The 23,006-nt window shown below is 51.6% G+C and overlaps 1 protein-coding gene across 2 annotated transcripts; it reads right to left on the minus strand.

The window, feature by feature from the left end:
• On the minus strand, nt 1,739–21,615 carry AGTRAP (angiotensin II receptor associated protein). 2 transcript variants are annotated; one of them, XM_018060340.1, is made up of 5 exons: nt 21,485–21,615; nt 8,656–8,690; nt 5,919–6,024; nt 4,897–5,071; nt 1,739–3,579 (listed from the first exon to the last, which is right to left on the minus strand). In XM_018060340.1, exons 1-5 carry the CDS (start codon nt 21,509–21,511, stop codon nt 3,476–3,478), a joined length of 447 nt encoding a protein of 148 aa, XP_017915829.1. In that variant the 5' UTR covers nt 21,512–21,615; the 3' UTR covers nt 1,739–3,475. The 2 variants fall into 2 exon arrangements, with proteins under 2 accessions (XP_017915829.1, XP_017915828.1); XM_018060339.1 differs by having other exon boundaries at nt 4,876–5,071.

Genomic DNA, 23,006 nt, shown 5'->3' on the forward strand with positions numbered 1-23,006 from the left:
CACATACTGTTAAGCCTAGCTTGAAGGATTTTGAGCCTTGCTAGCATGTGAGATGAGTGCAATTGTGCGGTAGTTTGAACATTCTTTAGCATTGCCCTTCTTTGGGATTGGAATGAAAACTGACCTTTTGCAGTCCTGTGGCCATTGCTGAGTTTTCCAAATTTGCTGGCATATTTAGTGCAGCACTTTCACAGCATCATCTTTTAGGATTTTAAATAGCTCAGCTGGAATCCCATCACTTCCAATAGCTTTGTTCGTAGTGATGCTTCATAAGGCCCACTTGACTTCATACTCTAGAATGTCTGGCTCTAGGCGAGTGACCACACCATCATGGTTATCCAGGTCATTAAGACTTTTTTGTACAGTTCTTCTGTGTATTCTTGCCATCTCTTCTTGACCTCTTAGGATTATTATATCAAAAGAAAAGAGGTGACATTTTTCTTTCACCCAATGCCCTTGGGGCTTCCCAGGTGATGCTAGTGGTAAAGAACCTGCCTGCCGATGCAGGAGAAATAAGACGCGGGTTCAATCCCTGGGTCAGGGAAGATCCCTGGAGGAGGGCACGGCAACCCACTCCAGTATTCTTGCCTGGAGAATCCCATGGACAGAGGAGCCTGGTGGGTTACAGTTCACGGGGTCGCAAAGAGTCAGACACGACGGAAGCAACTTACCACATACGCACACACACAATGGCCTGGGGCATATCTCGTGCCTTTATTTATGACTTTATAGTTTAGCAAGGCTGTAATTCCACTACCTTCCAATAGCTTTCTTGAGTGATCAACAACTTACAGTGGTCTCCCAACGTTTCCTAGGTTTCCCTATCTATAGTGCCCTACTAGAACTTCTACAGCTACCTGTTGTTATGCCGTCATGTCCGACTATTTTGTGACCCCATGGACTGTAGCTCACCAGGCTCCTCTGTCCATGAGATTTCCCAGGCAAGAATACTGGAATGGGTTGCCATTTCCCTAAGGGATCTTTGCGACCTATTCCTGACCTGTTCTATCCCTCTCAGGCAGAAGTACCTGAAGAACTCCCCTAGATTGATATAGCCGGTGCCTGGTGCTCTGCTTGGCCTGACCACTTGTCACCACCCCCACCTCTCTGTCCAACACTGTCCTTCTAGACCATAAATCAGACCATGTCCAACTCTGCCCAAAGCCCTCCAGCAGCTCCTGTCTCATTCAAAGTTCTTGAAATGACCTTCTGACTCTGCATCATCTGGCCCCTGCTGCCTCCCTGACCTCATTCCTTCTTCCTGTCCTCATTTGCAGCCATGGTGGCCTCCTGATACGTTCAAGGAGCACATACACTGCCAGCCTCCTGCGTGCCAGGAACTGGTATAAACAAGAGAACTGGGGACCTCCCTGGTGGTGCAGTGGGTAGGAATCCGCCCACCAGTGGAGGAGACACAGGTTTGACCCCTGGTCCCAGAAGATTCCACATGCCGCAACTAAGCCCATGCGCCACTGGAAGTAGTATACCTAGTACACCACGTCAGAACTACTGAAGCTCACGCACCCAGAGCCTGTGCTCTGCAACTAGAGAAGCCACCACAGTGAGAAGCTCACGCACTGCAGCCAGAGAGTAACCTCCGCTCTGCAACTGGAGAAAATCTGTGTGCAGCAATGAAGACCCAGTGCAGCTTTTAAAGGGCGGGGTGGGGAGGGGGTGGGGGAGAGAATTGGAACCTCTCTCCCACCCAAGGCCACAATCATGAACTTGAGACTGGTCCTTCTAGTCAACGCTTTTATGTCTTACCACATACACACCCATGAATAATACTAAGTATTTCTATGAGCTTTTAAAATTCACACTAACGCTCTCATATTGCATGTGCCACTCTGCAACCGATGTTTGGGGGGACCACCATTGATAGAAATAGGTCTGGTTTATTCATCTGAACTGCTGAACAGTATTCCTTAGAATGAATGAACCATGGCTTATTTGTTTGCCTTCGTCTGACTATGAGACTATTTCCGGTTTTCCGCAGCTGCTCTGCATTCCTGGGTCCCTTCCTCAGAGGCCCATGTTCCTTTTTTCAGGGTTTGGGCCTCCTGACAGAGGACTCCCAGTGTCTGTTACCCTGAGGGCAGGACCTGAGTTCACCCCTGTAGCCCCAGGCCCATGCCCAGCACTGGCAGGCACTCAGCCTCTTTGGATGGATGGATACGGAAGAATGGAGCAGTAGGGGCTGTGTACCCAGCCTTAACCTCTCTGTGCCAGGGACAAGCAAGCCAGGATGGCCTGACAAAGTCCAGGTGCCTGGGGCCCAGTGGTCAATACCCATCCCAGTAGGGGTGGGGTAGGGTCCTGGCCACGAAACCCCTGGAGCTTCTGGACAGTTGTCCCAGTTTGCTCTGAGTCCAAGATACCAGGTCTGCCGGGGGAGGCCACCCCTGGACTACTGACCAACATCAGCATGGGCTTAGGGAGCAGCCCCACCAAAAATTTTGCTGTCATTTAGGAAGCCCTCCTGAAGGTCAGGCACTGTACATTTCACCTGCATCGTCTCTTTCTCTCTGGGCAGGTTATTAGCCCTCTTCCAGCAGATATGGGGTCCAAAAGTTGAGATGCCCAAGGGCACACAGTCAGTGGCAGAGCAGGACTCAAACCAATACCTGTCACTTAATTCAGAGACATGGATGCCTATTTGACACACTGGACAGTGCCTTCCTCTCCTGGGGCCTCCGCTAGGCCAGAGCTGAGCACCCGGCAGGCCCAGCTGGTCACGAGCCCCCATTTCCTCCTGTCACAAGAAAACAAGCACCTAAGCCCTGGCACCCTGGAGATTCACAGGAGAAATCTTCCTGGGAATGGCAATTTCAGGCCCCAGCTCTGACAGGAGAGGAAACACGGCTCAAAACACACTCGGCTGCAGAATTCCCTGAACTTTAATGCTGTGGCCTGCAGCTGGAGGTTGATAGGAGTCTGAGGGGCGGCAGACCCCTCTTGCCTCCAGCCCTGGGGTCCCCAGGCACCAACTGACCAGGTAGTGAGAAGCCAGGGGTCCTCACCCCTGTGCTCCTGGCAGTGAGCAGGACCCAAGGCTCAGAGCTCCTGTGGGAGGGCATGGCCAACCTCAGGAGAGGCGGAGGTGGGGGGCACCACTGGCCCCTAGAGGCCTGATCCTGCCAGGCTCGGGCATGGCTCGGCCTGGGGCCTGCACGGAGCAGCTAAGGGTGGAGGGGACAAAAGCAACAAGAGTTCCCAGCCTGGGACCAGTGGGCTACCCGGAAGGGAGGAGAGGGCTCGAGGAATTGGGGACAGTTGTGCATAAGGGCTCTGGGCCTCTTAGGGCACTTGACTCAGGCAATCCCTGAGATGGGGAACTGGAGGACACAAGTTAGTTCTGAGAAAGCAGGGGGCAGTCAGGAGCACCCCCTAGGATGATGTCCAAGGCACAAAGAAGGTGATGAGGCCTCCTCTCTGCCGGCTCCACAGTTTGTCAGACTGGCCCCTGGGCTGGGCTTCAGTATCCTCGGGTCACGTGAGCCTTGCTCTCAGGGTCGGCAGGCACCTCTGAGGAGTCGATTGGCTGGTAGGAACTGCGCTCCTCTGAGGGCCCAAGGGAACCTGGGTGGTTGGAGAGAAAGAAAAAAATGAAGGGTCAAGACTTAGGACATTCCACGAGGCCAAACCAAGGTCCCCCTACCCCCCACCACCCATCCCACCCCAACAAGAAAAGCCAGAGCTGGGCATCCAGGCACCCAGGACAGACAGTGGCAGCAGCCCAGGCACCAAGCCTTTAGCATGTATCATTTATTCAATCTTCCTGTAACCCTATAGAGCAGGGTATTTTTTTGTCCCTACTTTACAGGTGAGGAAACCGAGTGTTAAAAAGATAAACTGCCTTGCTTGAGATTATAAAGCTTGAAGCAGAGGACACTAGGATTCCAACCGATGCAGCACGCGCTCAGGAATCTGGCCGAGATATGCCCAGCCCCGGACCCACGGGCTCCCCTCCAGCTCCTCTCCCAGACAGTGGACATCATTGTACAGCCTCCAGAAGGGCCCCCAGGCTGGCACAGCTGCAGAGCCCAGACGGTGCCAGGCAGGCTGTTGGCTTCTGGGTGTCGTACCCCTCACTCCCATCCTCACTCCCCACATCTGTCCTGTGCTCCTGAACAAGCCCCCAGCACCCCAGGCCTCTGTCTCCTCATCTGTCTAATGGAGGGACGGCCCTGGCGCTGGCTCCTCCCTACCCTGGGGCAGGTCCGGGCAGCCTGGCAGTTTGCCCTGGGCCATTCCCATCCTCAACCCAGCTGCTCCCCTAGCAGGTCTCAGGCCACTTTTCTCAAGAGTGAAAGGCAGAAGACCACAGCTCTCCCCACTTCTCTCAGAAAGGACATGAGAACGGGTGTCACAGGGGGCTGGGGAAGGGCTGCAACAAGCAGGGCTCCAGCTCAGGGCTGGCTTTGGCTGGGGCCCCCAGGACCCAGGCCAGCACTGGCTCTCCCCTGGTCGCCCAGACCCCATAGGTGGCAGGAAAGGGGGTTCCAGCGATGGGGCTAGAGGGAGCTGAGAGGGGAAGCTGGCCCTGCAGGTGCCTATGGGGTCAGGCCCCCAGTTGCACCCATGTTTAAGCTGAGAGAAGGACATGGCACCGTAGCCAGGCACGGATGGCCAGGGGACCCCTGGGTTCCTCTAGGAGACCAGAAACTTGCACACCTTTCAGCCTGGTGCCCAGAGCCCACACCAGGCCCCACCCTGCACCTTGAATCCCTGTCTCAGGGGGCAAGGTTGGCTCCCTGGGGCAGGGGCTGGGGGGCGGGCAAGGCAGAGACTTGAGGAGAGGAGAGGAGACAGCAGTACCAGCACCGGGGCTGGTGGGAGGGGCACTGGGGAGCTGGCTGGAGGTGGTGGCCTCACCAACGTGGACCAGGAGCTCACCGCCACGCTCCCGGTACATGTGGTAGACGAAGAAGCAGGAGATCGGCTTGAGGATCAGGTTGAGGATGGCCATGCCTGCGCTGAAGCGCACTGTGTCCGAGAAGTTGGACCTCGGGTAGAAGATGCCAATGTAGATCACGTCCAGGAAGATGGTAGCCACCAAGCCACCCAGAAACTGCAAGACAGCCAGGCACAGGGCCGAGGGGTGACCACGGTGTCATTAGGGTTGATGAGCGCACTGCTGCCCGGTCACCCCATCCCCCCACCAAATATACCAGACCGGAAGCTCCATTTGTGCCCTACTGTGTCCTTGGGGTTTGCTGGAAGACAGACCAAGACAGCAGGTGGGACTCTGCAGACTAGATGCCCAACTGGGTACTGCAGGGCTGAGAGCAGGGATGGGGTCCCTATCGGGACCCAGCCTGCCGGCTCTGACAGAGTCCTCTCCCCCAACTCTTCTCATCCTTGAGGCCATGATGAGGCACAAGACGTGGGCTCAGAATATCTAAGATAGAAGGTCCCTTGGAATTCACTGGTTCCATCTCCACCACCGAAGAAATCAGTCTCTAACCATCCTGAGAGGCCAGTGCTGGCGCTCACAGCCATGGGGTCTGGGCAGGTGTCCAGGGGCTCCTGGTAGGACAGTTTAGCCAGACTGTGCCCACTCTGACCTCACAAAGTGGTGGAGCTCCCTCTTCATGAGGGGCCCTCCCTATTAGGGGGGCCCTCAGGGGGGTTACTGGCACATGCCCTACCGCCCTCCAGGGATGGCTAATCTCATGGGCACTGGTGGGAGTCCACCCTATGCCCTTTTTGGGGAAAAAAATGAGGAGACTCTCTGAGCCAGGCAGGCAGAGCAGCAGGCCAGGCTAGTGAAGATACATGTGGGCTGGGAGCCTGGACCCTAGAAAATGGAAAATGGGGAAAAAAGAAGGCAGAGAAGACAGGACAGGCAAAGCGGAAGATGGAGCTGGGCCCACGACCACCCTGAAGCCGGTTCCCTGGCAGCTCCCCCAGCTTACCATACTTATGGCATCAACAGAGTCCCGCTGCGCCACGGCCCACACGCCCAAGGCCAGGATGGGGAAGTTGGTCCAGGCATAGGGGCCCTGGAACACGATGCAGCCCCTGCGGGAGGAGGCACCTGAGTCAAGTCAAGAGGTGCCCCCTAGGTGCCCACCCCTTGGGCGCTAGGTCTCAGGGCCCCCACGAGTAGAGGCCACAATTTGGCTTCGTTCCCTCTCCATTCCCCTACTTCCCACCCATGCACCAAAAATGTCAGCACATCCCATCGGCTGTTTCCCAAACGGATCCGGAATCTGGCCATATCCCTCCCTGTCAGAACCACTATCCTCTCCTACTGGGATTGATCGTTTCGCTGTAGCCTCTCCCCATTGTTCCCCTAACTTCCACTCTTGCCCCATCCTGGTCATTCCATAAATGTGCTTGCATGCATACTAAGTCACTTCTGTCATTTCCAACTCTTTGTGACCCCATGGACTGTAGCCTGCCAGGGTCCTCTGTCCATGGGATTCTCCAGGCAAGAATAGTGGAGCGGGTTGCCATGCCCTCCTCCAGGGGATCTTCCAGACCCAGGGATCGAACCTGTGTCTCTTACGTCTCCTACATTGGCAGGCAAATTCTTCACCACTAGAGACACTTATTAACTCCTCCATAAACAGCAACCAGTAAGGTAAATCAGGGGATGTCATTTCTCTGCTGAAAGTCCTCCAACACTTTCTTGGAAGAAAATTCAGACTCTTGATCATGGTCTACAGGGCCCTGTGGGGTCTGATGACACAGCCCAGCCTATACCTCCCATCCATCGCCTTGCTGTTCCCTCTGCCTGAACACTTGGTCCCTTCTTGTCATTTTAGCCTCAGCTCATATGTTAACTCTGAGACTCTTTCCCTGACTGCCCCACTGTAAGGACCACCTTCTAACACAATGCCTACTCTCTTTATTTTGTAATGCATCGCTACTAACTAAACTGTTTATCAATTCAAAGGAAAGAATAGTTAACCCAGACCCCTTACTAGTACCTGGCACAGTTACAAGTGCTTTAAATGGGTTCATTTATATGCATATGCATTAACAACCCTTGTAAAGAGGCACTACGGTCATCTTCATTTTACAGATGAAAAGACTGAGGCCCAGAGAGGTCAAGGAACTTGCCTGAGGTCACACAGCTGCTAAGTGGCAGAGCTGGGATTTAAACCCAGGTAGTCTGGCTCAATGGCAACCCACTCCAGTGTTCTTGCCTGGAGAATCCCAGGGATGGGGGAGACTAGTGGGCTGCCGTCTATGGGGTTGCACAGAGTCGGACACGACTGAAGTGACTTAGCAGCAGTAGCAGCAGCAGTCTGGCTCAAGAGGCCATGCTCTTACCCACCTGGACAGCCCAAGCACAGAGTGGGGTGTTTCACAAATGTAAATGACATTCCCTGAAGTATACCATATGGAAAACATGTACAAAGCAGTTAAGTACAGAGCACTGTGGGGCTTACTTGGAAATCAGTCATCTCATTTTTTGGTTTTGAGAAAGCAGGTGCTGGGGGCCCGGCCTGGACTCATTAACTCAGTCTCAGGGAGTGTGCCTGAGAAATCTGGATTTTCACTCTGCTCCCCAAGGCCATTAACCATGATGATCACTGCTCCCATTATTCATACCCATGAACACGTACACTGCACTTCCACGTCTGCAAAATGCACACATGAGCTCAGTGGTTTCCAGTCTTGGTTGGGCAGAAAAATCTCCCCAGAAACTCAACAGATAAAGCAGAAGGTACTGATGAAAATCACCCTGCGGTCCCCGGGCATCCCCTGCGTAGGCCTGGGCAGTGTCTGGTGAGCAGAGCAAGGCCATGCTTCTCCCTCACAGCTCCTGAGGGCCAGGCATCCTTGCACCCATTTCATAGATGGAAACCAAGGTACTGAGAAGTGGAGTCACTTGATCAAGGAGACCCGGCTGGAACATGGCAGGGCTAAGGACATGACCAGGGTCAGTCTAAATCCTGAGTCTACTGTCTCTGGGCAGGGGGTATGAAATGAGAGTGAGGGTCCACCTCTGAGTGAGTGACCTCACCCTTGTACTCAGGTTCATCATGTGTCTACTTGCTGAGCTGCTGAGTTAACCTCCAGAAGGCACCCTCAATAAATGTCAGCAATTATTATGGTTTCAGAAATCGTGTTTGCACCTTCAGATGACTTAATAGGATAAGTGGGAGGGTCAGTAATACTCTCACATTATAGGTGAGAAAATGACTCAGGGGGTTTAAGTGGCTCACCCAAGGTCACAGACACACAGAGCTCCACCGGACATCCACCCCAGCAAGGTATGAGAGGCCAGCCTCTAAGCTTCAGCACCTCACAGCCCCAGATGCAAAGGCCCTAGGGGCGGAACCAGAGGGATGCCAAGCCCCAAAGGGCTTGGGCAGTGTCTGGAGAAAGGTCTGAGCTGTCGGTACTGCCCCTCGGGCTGCTGTCTTCTTGAGGATGAGGGCCAGAGGCTCCTAGGGTCAGTGATGGCAAAGGCCTCTAGGTACCACCTGCCCCTCCAACATCCTTGGGACACAGGAGCTTGCTGATGATGATCTTGACAGATGAGCTGTTTAGTCTTGGTCGGGAGACATGGACAAGACCCCAGGAATACATGTGGACAGGACCCAGGATACACGTGCACAAGACCCCAGAGAGGCATGTGGACCCAGATCTTGGGAGACCAGGGGGACACAGAACTGGACACCCACATTCACTCACCAGGTCGTCAGCAGCCAGTGAACCAGGAGGATCGCCTGTGGCACAAAAAAAGAGGGGGTGGGGTAAAGAAGAGAACTGCGACTGTGACCACCATGGTGGTAGGATGAGTGGGCAGCAAAGCTTCTGGAACCAAAAAACACCAGAAGCCCCTGCCTAGGACCTAAGAGGGCTTCAGGGATGTCTGCTCAAACACCAGCAAGAGAGTGGCCCCCAACAGTGGCAGAGGCGGAGGAAGAGCACAGGTCAGGCCAGAGGACACTGCCAGGTCACCCCTCCCCAGTCCCTCGGGGTAGCTGACACCCACACCCCTCCCTGCTTCCAAAGCTGGAGGCTCCTTTGGGGAACCTGGAAATCTGTTCTGAAACCAGAGGCCTTGATGGCTGGGAGGGGCTCAAATGAGGCTGATTTCAGTACACTGGAGCTGGGGAGCCGTGTGGGGCTGAGCAGATGCCCAGTGCATCCAAGGAATGGGAGAGCAGCCCGAGGGCAGGAGACCAGAGGGGAAAGGTGGGCCTGGAGGACCTCGGCAAGGAGCATGGACTTCATCTCAAGGGCACCGAAGAAGTCACCAGGAGCTTTTCCGCAGGAAGGTAACATGTTAGGTCCATGCACTGCCCCACTCTTTTTATTGTCACATATGTCCTCAGAGACAGCCCTCTTTACTGGAACTGGTCTCTATTCCTGGAAATCAAGAGAGTCCTGATTGCAAAGCAAATAAAGAAGATAGTACTAGACTTTCCTGGTGGTCCAGTGGCTAAAACTTAGTGCTCCCAATGCAGGGGGTCCAGGGTTTCATCCCTGATGGGGGGGAGCTAGATCCCATATGCTGCAACTAAAGATCTCTGTTAGTAAATATTTATTCATTTATTTGTTTAGCTATGTCAGGTCTTACCTGCAGCACGTGGGATCTTCACTGTGTTATGCAGGCTCTCTAGCTGCAGCGCGAGGGCTTAGTGGCTCACTCGCCATGTGGGGTCTTAGTTCCTGGATCAGGGATCGAACACACGTCCCTTGCATTGCCAGGTGGATTCTTAAACCACTGGACCACCAGGGAAGTCCCAAATAAATATTAAAAAAAAAAAAAGAAGGAAGGAAGGAGCACATGGATGCTATGGGGAAGGCAGGGGGAAGAAACGGGGAATTCGGAGCTGGTGCTAAAGGGGACTTGGGGACCAGCGAGGCACAGGGGAGGGAGAGTGGGGTGTTCCAGGGTGGACTCCCAGAAGCATAGGCAAGGACACAACACCCAGAGCCCTGAGGAGGGGTAGGGCCAGGATGGGGTTGAGGTCGGGGGTGGTGGCAAGATGGCAGGAGTAGGGTCCAGCGGTGGACAAGGACCTTTAAGGGAGTTTGCTCCAGGCACCAAGGGTCCAAAGATGCCAAGAGCCTGAGGCAGCGTCGGTATGCTGGACCCAGAGAGCAGGGGCGGATACAGCAAGGACTGCAGTGAAAGGCCCAGGTTTCTAGTCTTGTGCTCAGGGGGGTGGGGGTGTTAAGGAGAGGATGCCACCTGCAGCAAGGAACTCTGGCTGCATTTCTAGAAGAATTACTATTGGACTTCCTTGGTGGTCCAGTGGTTAAGAATCCACCTGCCAATGTAGTGGACACGGGTTCGATCCCTGGTCTGGGAAGATCCCACATGCCTCGAGGCAACTAGGTGCTGTGTGCTACAACTACTGAGCCTACAAACCTAGAGCCCGTGCAACAAGAGAAGCCACGGCAACAAGAAGCCTGAGTGTGGCAACTAGAGAATCCCCAGCTCACCGCAAGTAGAGAAAGCCTGCACGCAGCAATGAAGACCCAGTACAGCAAAAAAAAAAAAGAGAGAGAGAGAGTGTTTTTTTTTTTTTTTTGAGAGAGTGTTATTATTCATTGCACATCTACAATGTGACAGGCCCTGGGCCCAATGTCTCACATGACCTTCTCTGAGCTTCTGAAACAGATACTAGAATCATTCCCATTTTACAGTCAAGAAAACTAGGCTCAGAGGTAAATTAAGTTGATCATGACTCCACTGATGGCAAAACTGTAATTAAATGGTAACTCTGACTCCACAACTAGGGCTCCTAACCTTTGTGCTAGAGAGAGAAGCTCTTTGGGCTTGGACACACATGGATGTTTTCCACACGGGGTGGGGGGCAGATGACATCCAGGGCAGATGGCCAAGATACCCCACCTTGCCCCCAGTGCTCAGGTTAAGTGAACCAAGTCCAGACTGTGGTCCCCAACCCCTAAAGAACTCCTCTTCCAGCTGCAAAGACTAGGAGAATGGCTCTTTAAGGACCAACACACCTGACTTTACAGAGGTCTCAAGACACCAAAAAAGCTGAGCCTACATGACTGAGAGTTGGACCATAAATAAGGCTGAATGCTGAAGAATTGACGCTTTTGAACTGTGGTGTTGCAGAAGACTCTTGCGAGTCCTCTGAACTGCAAGGAGATCAAATCAGTCAATCTTAAAGGAAATTAATCCTGAACATTCACTGGAAGGATTGATGCTGAAGCTGAAGCTCCAATACTTTGGCTACATGATGTGAAGAGCTCCTTAGAAAAGGCCCTGATGCTGGGAAAGACTGAAGTCAGGAGGAGAAGACAAAGGGTGAGATGGTTGGATGGCATCACCAACTTAATGGACATGAGTTTGAGCAAACTCCAGGAGTTGGTGAAGGACAGGGAAACCTGGCGTGCTGCAGTCCAGGGGGTTGCAAAGAGTTGGACACAACTGAGAGACCAAACAAGAACAATATGACAGAAGGCTAGCTCTGGAAGGAATCTTGGTCACCACCTACCTTTATTAATGAGTGCTTCCTATGTGTCAGGCACCAAGATAAGATTTTTCTGCCTGTGAATGTGTTTCATCCTTACAATCCTCTGAAGCACCGTTCCCCCCGTTTTACAGTTGAGAAAACCAAGGCTCAACGGTAAGTAATCTGCTCCAGGTCACAGAGCAGAGCCAGGATTCAATCCCAACTTAGCCAGGTGTTGTTCCACCCAGGGCCTGAGTGGATGTGCCCTCCTATTATGAAGATGTGGAAACTGAGGCAGAGTAGAACTAGTCTTCTGAGGTTTTCCCCAGGGACTGAGGAGTGAGTGGATTCCCCTGGTGGTTCAGTTGGTAAAGAATCTGCCTGCAATGCAGGAGACCCCAGTTCGATTCCTGGGTTGGGAAGATCTCCAGGAAAAGGGATAAGCTACCCACTCCAGTGCAAAGAAATAGAGGAGTACAATAGAATGGGAAAGACTAGAGATCTCTTCAAGAAAACTAGAGATACCAAGGAAACATTTTATGCAAAGACAGGCATAATAAAGGACAGAAATGGTATGGATCTAATAGAAGCAGAAGATAGTAAGAAGAGGTGACAAGAATACACAGAAGAACTACACAAAAAAGATTTTCATGACCCAGAAAACCATGACGGTGTGATCATTCACCTAGAGCCAGACATCCTGGAGTGAGCAGTCAAGTGGGCCTGAGGAAGCATCACTATAAACAAAGCTACTGGAGGTGATGGAATTCCAGCTGAGCTATTTCAAATCCTAAAAGATGATGCTGTGAAAGTGCTGCACTCAATATGCCAGCAAATGTGGGAAAACTCAGCAATGGCCACAGGACTGGAAAAGGTCAGTTTTCATTCCAATCCCAAAGAAAGACAGTGCCAAAGAATGTTCAAACTGTTGCCCAATTGCACTCATCTCACACACTAGCAAAGTGATGCTCAAAATTCTCCAAGCCAGGCTTCAACAGTATGTGAACTGAGAACTTCCAGATGTTCAAAATGGATTTAGAAAAGGGAGAAGAACCAGAGATCAAGTTGCCAACATCTGTTGCATCATAAAAAAAGCAAGAGAATTCCAGAAAAACATCTACTTCTGCTTCATTGACTACACTAAAGCCTTTGACTGTGTGGACCACAACAAACTGGAAAATTCTTAAAGATGGGCATACCAGACAACCTTATCTGCCTCCTGAGAAATCTGTATGCAGGTCAAGAAGCAACAGTTAGAACCAGACATGGAACAATTTACTGGTTCCAAATTGGGAAAGGAGTATGCCCCGGTTGTAAATTGTCACCCTGCTTATTTAACTTATATGCAGAGGACATCATGCCAAATGCCAGGCTGGATGAAGCACAAGCTAGAATCAAGAATGTGGAAAGAAATATCAATAACCTCAGATATGCAGATGACACCACCCTTATGACAGAAAGCAATTAAGGTGAAAGAGGAGAGTGAAAAATCTGGCTTAAAACTCAACATCCAAAAAACAAAGATCATGGGATCCAGTCCCATCACTTCATAGCAAATAGATGGGGAAACAATGGAAACAGTGACAGACTTTATTTTCTTGGGCTCCAAAATCACTGCGGATGGTGACATGAAATTAAAAGACACTTGCTCCTTGGAAGAAAATCTATGACAAACATAGACAGCACGTAAAAAAGCAGAGACGTTACTTTTTTGGACAAAGGTCCACATAGGCAAAGCTATGGCTTCTCCAGTAGTCATGTATGGATGTCAGAGTTGCACCATGAAGAAAGCTGAGCACCAAAGAACTGATGCTTTTGAATTGTGGCGTTGGAAAAGACTTTTGAGAGTCCCTTGGACTGCAAGATCAAACCAGTCAATCCTAAAAGAAATCAGTCCTGAATATTCATTGGAACGATTGGTGCTGAAACTGAAACAAAGTGAAAATCAAAGTTGCTCAGTCGTTTCCAACTCTTTGTGACTGCATGGACTATACAATCCAAGGAATTCTCCAGGCCAGAATACTGGAGTGGGTAGCCGTTCCCTTCCCGGTGATCTTCCAAATCCACGGATGGAACTCGGGTCTCCCGCATTGCAGGCAGATTCTTTACCAGCTGAGTGACCAGGGAAGCCCAAGCTGAAACTGAAGCTCCAATACTTTGGCCATCTTGTGTGAAGAGCTGACTCATTAGAGAAGACCCTGATGCTGGGAAAGATTGAGGGCAGGAGGAGAAGGGGACGACAGAGGATGAGATGGTTGGATGGCATCACTGACTCAATGCACGTGAATTTGAGCAAGCTCTGTGAGTTGGTGATGGACAGGGAAGCCTGGTGTGCTGCAGTCCATGGGGTCACACAGAGCTGGACACGACTGAGCGACTCAACTGAACTATATCCACTCCAGTATTCTTGGGCTTCCCTTGTGGTTCAGATAGTAAAGAATCTGCCTGCAATGCGGGAGACCTGGGTTCCATCCCTGGGTTGGGACGGTCCCCTGGAGGAGAGCATGGCAACCCACTCCAGTATTCTTACCTGGAGAATCCCACTGACAGAGAAGCCTGGTGGGCTACAGTCCACGGGATTGCAAAGAGTCAGACACGGCTGACTAAGCACACAGAAGAATGAGTGTGCTCGGTCATGTCCGACTCTTTGAGACCCCATGAACTGTAGCCTGCCAGGCTCCTCTGTCCATGGGATTGTCTAGGCAAGAATACTGGAGTGGGTTATCATGTCCTCCAACAGGGGGTCTTCCCAACCCAGGGATCAAACCCATGCCTCCCATGACTCCTGCATTGCAGGTGGATTCCTTACCACTTGAGCCATCCAGGATGCTACAGGGACTGAAGAAGGGTGATCAAACTGTGCCAGGTTACTTAATCATTTACAGGTTAAGTTGGCATCACTGACACCTGCTTGGCCTCCACCCTGCAGATTCAAAGGTAAGTTGGGCAGATGCAGTCCTAGGCTGCCCTTCCAGAACTGACACCTGGCAGTCCAAGTGGGGTTGGGGGGAACATCTGCTAACCAAAAAATTACCTAAGGAGCGTGGGGTCCAAACAGACAGTCTGTTGCGAAGGAAGTAACGGCAAAGACAAGGACCCTCATTCTGGATCAGAGGAGGGGAGCACTGGAGGCTTCTCTGAAGGATGATGTTTCAGGGAGATGAAATGGGTGAGCAAGGAGTTAACCAGGGACAGAGGGGAAAGAAGAACATCTCGAGCTGAAGGGACAGCACCTGCAAAGGCTCTGTGACGGAAGGGAGCATGGAACCTTCTAGAGACTGAAAAGAGGCCCATGTGGCTGGAGTGGAAGAGGAGAGCAGAGGAGGGACAGGAAGCTGGGATGGGGGTGGGGGCAGGGCTGAGCCTGGGAGGCGTGGGAGAGAACTCTGATCTTTATTTTGAGAGCAAAGCTCAGTCCCCTCTGACAGGAAGTCCTGCCCAGAAAGGGGAAGGGACCTGCCACATGTGGCCAGCCAGGTGGTCCTGGTGTTGGGTTTTTAACTAAGACAAGAAACCAAGGAAGGAGTCACAGTCACATCACTTCTCCACTCCCCAACATCAACACTGAGTCCTTCCCTCCCTCAACTTCTATTTCAGAAACAGTCTTCATCCCCAAATGCTCTGGTTCCCACCTCTAGACTGTGCACACAGCAGGTCTTTAATAAAGGGATGCTCCTGGCCTGCTGCTGCTGAGTCACTTCAGTCGTGTCCGACTCTGTGCGACCCCATAGATGGCAGCCCACCAGGCTCCCCCGTCCCTGGGATTCTTCAAGCAAGAACACTGGAGCGGGTTGCCATTTCCTTCTCTAAGGCGTGAAAGTGAAGTCGCTCATACTCTTAGTGACCCTGTGGACTGCAGCCTACCAGGCTCCTCCATCCATGGGATTTTCCAGGCCTGGCCTGCAGAGCTCAGAAAAGGAAAGGCAGCGACATGCAGGAAAGCCTGTGAGGAAACCACTCTGTAACCTGTGGGATAAAGTACTTCCTGGAGCCAGAAAAGCCTGTAATATGGAGTGAGCACCTGGCTAAGCCCCCAAACTAGGCCCTCTCTTTGGGGAAGAAAACAGTATGACCTGGAAATCCTGCAGGCCTTTAGCAGACACACCTCCCCTCGGTGCGACATCACTTTTGTTTGCTCAATATTTAGGAAACTTAGCACCAGTGGAGCACGTCTCTTCAGCTGTGGGAAAAGAAACCCATGAAGACTAGCCTCATCGGCTACTTTCCCCATCTTTGTAATGGGACGGCACACCCACTCAGGCCCAGAGGGGTCGAATGTGCAGGAAAGCTCCAACAAAGAGTGAATATAAGTATATGTTTAACTGACTCACTCTGCTGCACACCTAACACAACACTGGAAATCAACTATACTCAATAACTGCAGCCATGAAACTAAAAGACGCTTGTTCCTTGGAAGGAAAGCTATGACCAACCTAGACAGTGTATTAAAAAGCAGAGACATCATTTTGCCACCAAAGGTCCATATAGTCAAAGCTATGGTTTTTCTAGTAGTCAGGTACAGATGTGAGTTGGACCATAAAGAAGGCTGAGTGCTGAAGAGTTGAGGCTTTTGAATTGTGGTGTTAGAGAAGACTCTTGAGAGTCCCTTGGACTGCAAGGAGATCATATCAGTCAATCCTAAAGGAAATCAACCCTGAATATTCATTGGGAGGACTGATGCTGCAGCTGAAGTTATAATACTTTGGCCAGGCGAAGAGCTGACTCATTGGAAAAGGCCCTGATGCTGGGAAAGATTGAAGGCAAAAGGAGAAGAGGGTGGCAGAGGATGAGATGGCTAAATAGCATCACCGACTCAATGGGCATGAATCTTAGCAAATTCCAGGAGACAGCGAAGGACAGGGGAGCCTGGTGTGCTGCAGTCTATGGGGTCACAAAGAGACATGACTTAGCCATTAAACAACAACACATTTCAGTAGAAATTAAAAAAGAAAAAGAAACCCAGCCAAACCAGCCCTGCCCTCTCCCACAGCCTTTATCTCAGCACAAAAGAACTGTATGCTGGCTCTGGGGGAGGTTTCTGGTCACCAAGAGAATGCTGGGGAGTCTCAGGTACAGCCACAGAGATGGGGGAGAGAGGGGCGCATGTGTCCACCTTGTGCCCTGGCGGCCTGACTGCTCCCGGCTGGGCAAGAGGAGAGAGGCTTGAGCTCCTGGACTCTTTGTATAGTGCCTGGCCCGCAGGGCTGCCTGGCCCTTTCCCAGCGTGTTCAACACGTCAGAAGACCAGGGGAGAGAGACCGGCCATGGCAGCAGGGGCTTGTAAGATGCTGGACTAGGGGTAGGAGACTTGAGTTCTGGTCCAGGGGCCACCTCCTTTTGTGTTGGAGCCCTGGGTTCCTCCCCGGTAATGCAGAGGCAGCATCTATCACCCTCGTGTCCCACAGGGGCGCCTCAACCAGAAAGAGACAGGCATCTGATAGTCACTGGATGTTTCCACGAAATAGCTGTAAGCACCTCCCTGGGGGCTCAGTGGTAAAGAATCCACCTGCCAATGCAGGAGATGCGAGTTTGATTCCTGGGTCAGGAAGATCCCCTGGAGAAGGAAGTGGCAACCCACTCCAGTATTCTTGCCTGGAGAATCCCATGGAGAGAGGAGCCTGGTGGGCTACAGTCCATGGGGTCACAAAGAGTTGGACATGACTGAGCGACTGAACAACAACCACAACCTCTGCAGACAGTCATCCTGAAATCATGTCACCTACAGCAACCCCTGCTACTGATGCAGATGTGCCTGCCACATATCTACACTGCCCTGAACACCTGGCCCATGTCATCCTTGTGACTGTCTGGGGCAGAGTTTTAACCCTTATGTTTCACTTATGAAGACACTGAGGCTGTGAGAGATTCATTGGCCCAAACAGTTACGTATGAGAAGAGAGCCTAGATGCAAATCGCAGAATCAGTCGCTTGGGTCTGAGTTTTTCTGCTAATAAAAACGTGATGTGGGCTTCCCTGGTGGCTCAGTGGTAAAGAATCCACCTGCCCATGTAGGAGACACTGGTTTGATCCTTGATCCAGGAAGATCCCACATGCTGCAGGGCAACCGAGCTCATGGGCCACAACTACTGAGCCCATGTGCTACAACTACTGGAGCCCGTGTACCCTAGAGCCCATGCTCTGCAGCAAGAGAAGCCACTGCCGTGAGAAGCCCATGCTCCGCAACTAGAGACTGACTGGGCCCCGTTCGTTGCAACTAGAGAAAACCTGCACAGCAACAAAGACACAGTGCAGCCAAAAATAAACAAACACATAAAATAAAGATTAAAATAAAAGAACAACAAAACTGTGAAGCTACATCACCTCCTGGACCACTGGATCCTCCTCTTATCATCCTAGAAGGTAGGGTCTATTTTTATTCTCTTTTTATTGTGAAGAAACTGATATTCAGAGAGGTTAAGAAACCTGCTTCAGGTCACACAGCTGGTAAGCAGCAAAGCCTGGCCTTAGAGGGAGATCTGATTGGCCCCAAAGCCTGTGCTCTACCCACTGTACTACAGTGCTAGGATCTGGAAGAGCAAGGGAAGGGTGGATGGAAATGAGTATGTTTGACCAGGAGGAAGGAAGGCTAAGGGGAAACCGAGGGGGTCCTCGGACCAGGATTCAGACCCTTCATTTATCACTGGAGGGCCCATGGCCGTGGGGCTGGGACTGCCTAGCCAGGTGGTCGACAGACTTGAGGTTACCATAAAGAATTTGGTTTTTTTCTTTGGCCACACCATATAGCTTGCAGGATCTTAGTTCCCTGACCAGGGATTGTACCTGGGCCCCAAGCTGTGAAACCATGGAGTTCAAACCCCTGGACCACCAGGGAATCCCCCTCCATACAGATTAATATACAGAATATATTTTTCCTGGGAATTTCCTGGCAGGGCAGTGGTAAGGACTGCCAAGGGTGCAGGTTCAATCCGTGGTCAAGGAACTAAGATCTCACTAGCAGTGTGGTGGGGCCAAAACAAAAAATAAACAAACAAAAAACCCAGAATATATTTCTTAGTCCTGTGCAAACACTCAGTGGCCTATTGAATGAGGCAGCAAGATCCCCAAGGATCCCCAAGGGCTGAGCCCAGGGGGCAGCAGTCAGGGCTGCCAGACAGGGGAGGCAGAGGCAGGCAGTAGTTGGCCGTGTGGCTGCTGGAGCCAAGTCTGTGGGTCAGACCCCAGCTCCATGACTTAGAGCTGTGTGACTCCGCGCCATCACCTGAGCTCTCCAACTGCCGCTTGCTCTTCTAAAGTGGGGATAATAATGCTCCATGGGGATGTTGTGTGGCTATGGAGAGGTGGAAGGGTGTGTGAAACATTCAACACCCTGCCTGCTAGGTAGTCAGCCTCTGGGACATGGCTGTGCACGTGCTCAGTTGCTTCAGTCGTGTCCAACTCTTTGTGACCCCATGGACTGTAATCTGCCAGGTTGGGTTGCTGTTTCCCACTCCAGGGGATCTTCCCACCCAGGGACTAAACCCATGTCTCCTGCATTGCAGGTACGTTCTTTACCACTCAGCCACCTGGGAAGCCCCGAGACAAGGCAGTTCCTGACTATTGTGCAGTCAGGTTCCGGAATTCTTAACCCTCATGCTATACTAACCCCCTGCACCCTCCTCCCAAGGGCCTTTTCTCACAAGCCCTCATGAACCCAAGTCGAGAACTTTCTAAACTCTCACAATGACGTTCCTTCAGCTCAGGACTTGCCTCATGTGTGGCACTGGGTTAGGAACTACCTGGAGGGCCCGGGGCAGCTGCTTCTGTTCACCTGGCACCACTGCCTACTGTGGATGGGCTGGGCACAAGCAGGCACTGAGCCAATGCCCCAGGAATGTGTGAAAGGAGGGCAAGGGTAGTGCAGGGTTGGGGGGTTGGGCATTTTCTGAGCTCCCAAGGGGTTCTGATCTCAGAATAGCCCACTTAGACTCCTGTGGGAGGCCAGAAAAAACAACAACAAAAACAGAACCCCCAGTTAATCTTTAATTTCAGGTAATGAATAATTTTCTAGACTGTTCCAAATATTGCCTGGGATATAAGGTCCACCGGAGAAGGGATAGGATAACCCACTCCAGTATCCTGGGGCTTCCCTGGTGGCTCAGCTGTAAAGAATCCTCCTGCAATGTGGGAGATCTGGGTTCGATCCCTAGGTTGGGAAGATCCCCTGCAGAAGGGAAAGGCTACCCACTCCAGTATTCTGGCCTGGAGAATTCCATGGACTGTACAGTCCCTGGGGTCACAAAGAGTTGGACACGACTGAATGACTTTCACTTTTCATACTTAGATTAAAAAGTTATTCATTGTTGATATGAAATTCAAACTCAACTGGATGTCCTCAATGTCACCTGGCAACCCTAGCTGTTCACGACCTCTCAGCACTTACTTGTCTCTGATTGGTAGCAGCTAAGACCCTTAGAGATATGGTGTTTTATTTCCCAAGTCAAAGAAAGGACCAGCTATTTCACTGTGGGCACTGAAAGCCAGCAAAGCTCACATCTGTGGTCACATGTGGCCTGTGAGGCCCACAAAGTTTCTCCAAAAAAAAAAAAAAAAGGCCACAAACAGACTAAGCCCTCCCACTGGGCACTAACTGTCAAAGCAGAAGTTGGCCCTAACTAATGGTGGCCAGGAAAAGACACAGCTTTGAAGTCTGACCCTGATGGGTTCAAATTCTGACTCTGCCACTTAATCTCTGTGGGGCCTTGACAAGTTACCTATCTGGTCTGAGCTGAAGTTGGCTCAGCTACAAAAATCTCAGAAGTTGATGCGACTAAATAAATAACCCGGCACACCACAGACGCCCCAAGAATGAGGGCTCACTCCCTCGTCAGTTCCTGCTCCTCTGTCCCTTTCCTCCTTCCCCCTTAATAATTATTTTAGGCAAGTCTCTAATCAGAGAAAAGGTGGTCGGCATTAACTGCACACAGCCTGGAACAGAGTGAATGTTGATACCAACGAACCTCAGTTGCCCTCGTGTAAATTTCTTCCCTGCTAAACCTTCAATCCAAGCCCATTCCCTTGTCACAGCCATCTCTCCTCCTGCAGCAGCTGACTGGAAGCCTCGGAGAGGTCTGCTGAAGCAAGTGTTCAATATTAAGGAAATGTGCCCACGTGAAGTCACAACACAGACCATGTCTAATAATCCAAATATGGATGATGTATTGTTCTGTAGTCATCTATCTCTTACTTTAGGACCAGACACCACGGGTGCATAATGCTTTGTCAAGGGTGAGTAAGAGGGTACTCCTGCATACAATCTCAAAGGAAACTGTATCCAGGCCGCAGATGGCAGGTCTGGTCCAAGGTTAAAACCTTTCTGACCAAAGCTAAAGGCTTCAGCCTCTCAGTGGCAAACCCAGCCAAGAAACACTGGGCTGGAGGAGGGCGGGGAGAAAAAGAAGAACAGCCTTCGGCATTCTTACAGCTCAGGAAATGAAGACACCCCAGCGACCTACAGTGTTTTCCTAAATGTGCAAAGTTGGGGGGTTCTGCTTTTGAGTAAATTCTATTGGTGTCTGTGTTGCTTAAGAAATAAAGACGTTGAATCTATCAACTCTGAAAAACCATCTGTCTGGGATCATTTGATTTCCTTAACTTGATCTTCCCAACAAGAGAGGCGGTAAGGGCAGTGTTGGGGGTCCAGGTGAAAGCTTTACCCCTCTCTCGGTGGAGGGCAGGTGTCCTGCCTCCAAGTCCAGCCTCGGGCTCTCCTTGGGTCCCTCCCCACCACGCTTTCCTCCTTCTCCAGAGAAATTCTGGGCGCGCAGGCCAAAGCGAGCCTCAGGGGCTCAGCGCTCCCAGCTGAACCGGTCTGACTTAGGGAAGAGACGGCCGCTTCCCTCCTCCAGCTCCCTCTCGGTCTTTCCTGCTGGCCTTCTGGATCTGTCTCCCTGGTATGGTCTATCCGCCCACCTCCTTACACCTGGGCTCTGTTCGTTCTCTTTCTCCCCACCACTCCACTTTCCCCAGATTCTCGGTCCTCTACCTCTAAAATCCTCACCTCTAAAATCACCTACTAAAAGCGCAAATACCCAACACGCTCCGGGAGACCCGCCCCGCGCCACCCCCGCCCCGCCCATCGCCACCTTCAGGTTCACGGCTGGCAGCTCCATCGCGACCCAACCGGACAGCACCTGCGCCACAACCGCGGGGGCTCCTGGTCTCCGAACTCGGGAAACAAACTTGCCCAGCCCCGCCCCGCCGGCTGCCCTCTGCCAGAGCTCCAACCCCAGCTGGGCTCGTGGGGCCACGTGAGTAGGTCATGTGACGACGGCCCGGTATCTAGGAGACGGCGTCGTGCTGCTTGAGCCTTCACCGCGCCACTGCCCAGGTAGTTACGGGGCGGGGTCGGGGTCGGGGTCGGGGTCGGGGTCGGGGATGGGGATGGGATGGGGATGGGGATGGGGATGGGGATGGGGTGGGGGCGGGGGGGCGGGCGGCTGGAGAATATCCAGATTTGTGTCGCAAAGGGCGCAATATCTCGCCGAGTTAAAATCCCAGCAGGTGGGCCGACGGGACCACCTGCAGCCAGGAGAACTTGGGGGAACCTCCAAGTACAACCTGCAGATGTGGTAATAGATGGTGTCTCATCCCTGAGGGCACAGTCTCTCCTCCCTCCTTCCCCAGTGAAAGTGAAGACGGTTACCTACCTCATAGAATCCTTCTGAGGATGAATGAACTAATTCATGTTTGAAGAAAAAATGATACTGACACTTACTTTAAAGGTAAGGAAGACTTATTCAGGACTGTTGGGATCCCCTTGGGTCCGTCCCTCTGAGTGCTTATTCTTTTTTCCAGGAGGGGAGAGACCACGTGGAAACCTGAAAGACTGGCTGGGTGGGTCCTAAGATCCTATCAAGATACAGACTCTCTCTAGATACAAAGAGCAGAGTTTTCCAGGTGGGTGTGGAGTCGGACACGACTGAGCGACTTCACTTTCACTTTTCACTTTTATGCATTGGAGAAGGAAATGGCAACCCACTGCAGTGTTCTTGCCTGGAGAATCGCAGGGACGGGGGAGCCTGGCGGGCTGCCGTCTATGGGGTTGCAGAGAGTCGGACACGACTGAGGCGCCTTAGCAGCAGCAGCAGTGGGGTCTTCTGCAAGGTCGCGGAGTCCGCTGGCCTATTTGAATGTCCCTTTTGGAGACACAGCTGTCCAGCCCCCTGAGCAGAATAGCACATCTGCCAGAGTAACAGAGAGCTGGTAAGCTTCAGAGACCGGACAGATAGCTACACTGGGCACGATTGTTGGGATTCAGAGCCCAGAGGACTAGCTGGACCAGAGAAAAGAGTTTCAGTTCTAACTTTGTCCACTTACTGGTTCTACTTGAGCAATCACTTTGCCTCTCTGTGCTTCAGTCTTCTGATCTGTAAAATGAGAAAAATAATAGTATCTTCCTTGAAGGATGGTTATCTTGAATTTGTTAATAAGGATTTGTTAATATGTAAAAATGTTTAGAACATTGCCTGGCAGACAGCCCTTGATCAGGACTTGCTACTGTTTTGATATTCATTATTAGTCAATTATCATAAATTATTGTTACTGGCATAGTACCTAGAAAAGAGGAATTCCTCAATAACTAGTGGATATTATAACATTATTGTT

Source organism: Capra hircus, chromosome 16, assembly GCF_001704415.2.
Source record: "Capra hircus breed San Clemente chromosome 16, ASM170441v1, whole genome shotgun sequence".
NCBI lineage: Eukaryota > Metazoa > Chordata > Mammalia > Artiodactyla > Bovidae > Capra > Capra hircus.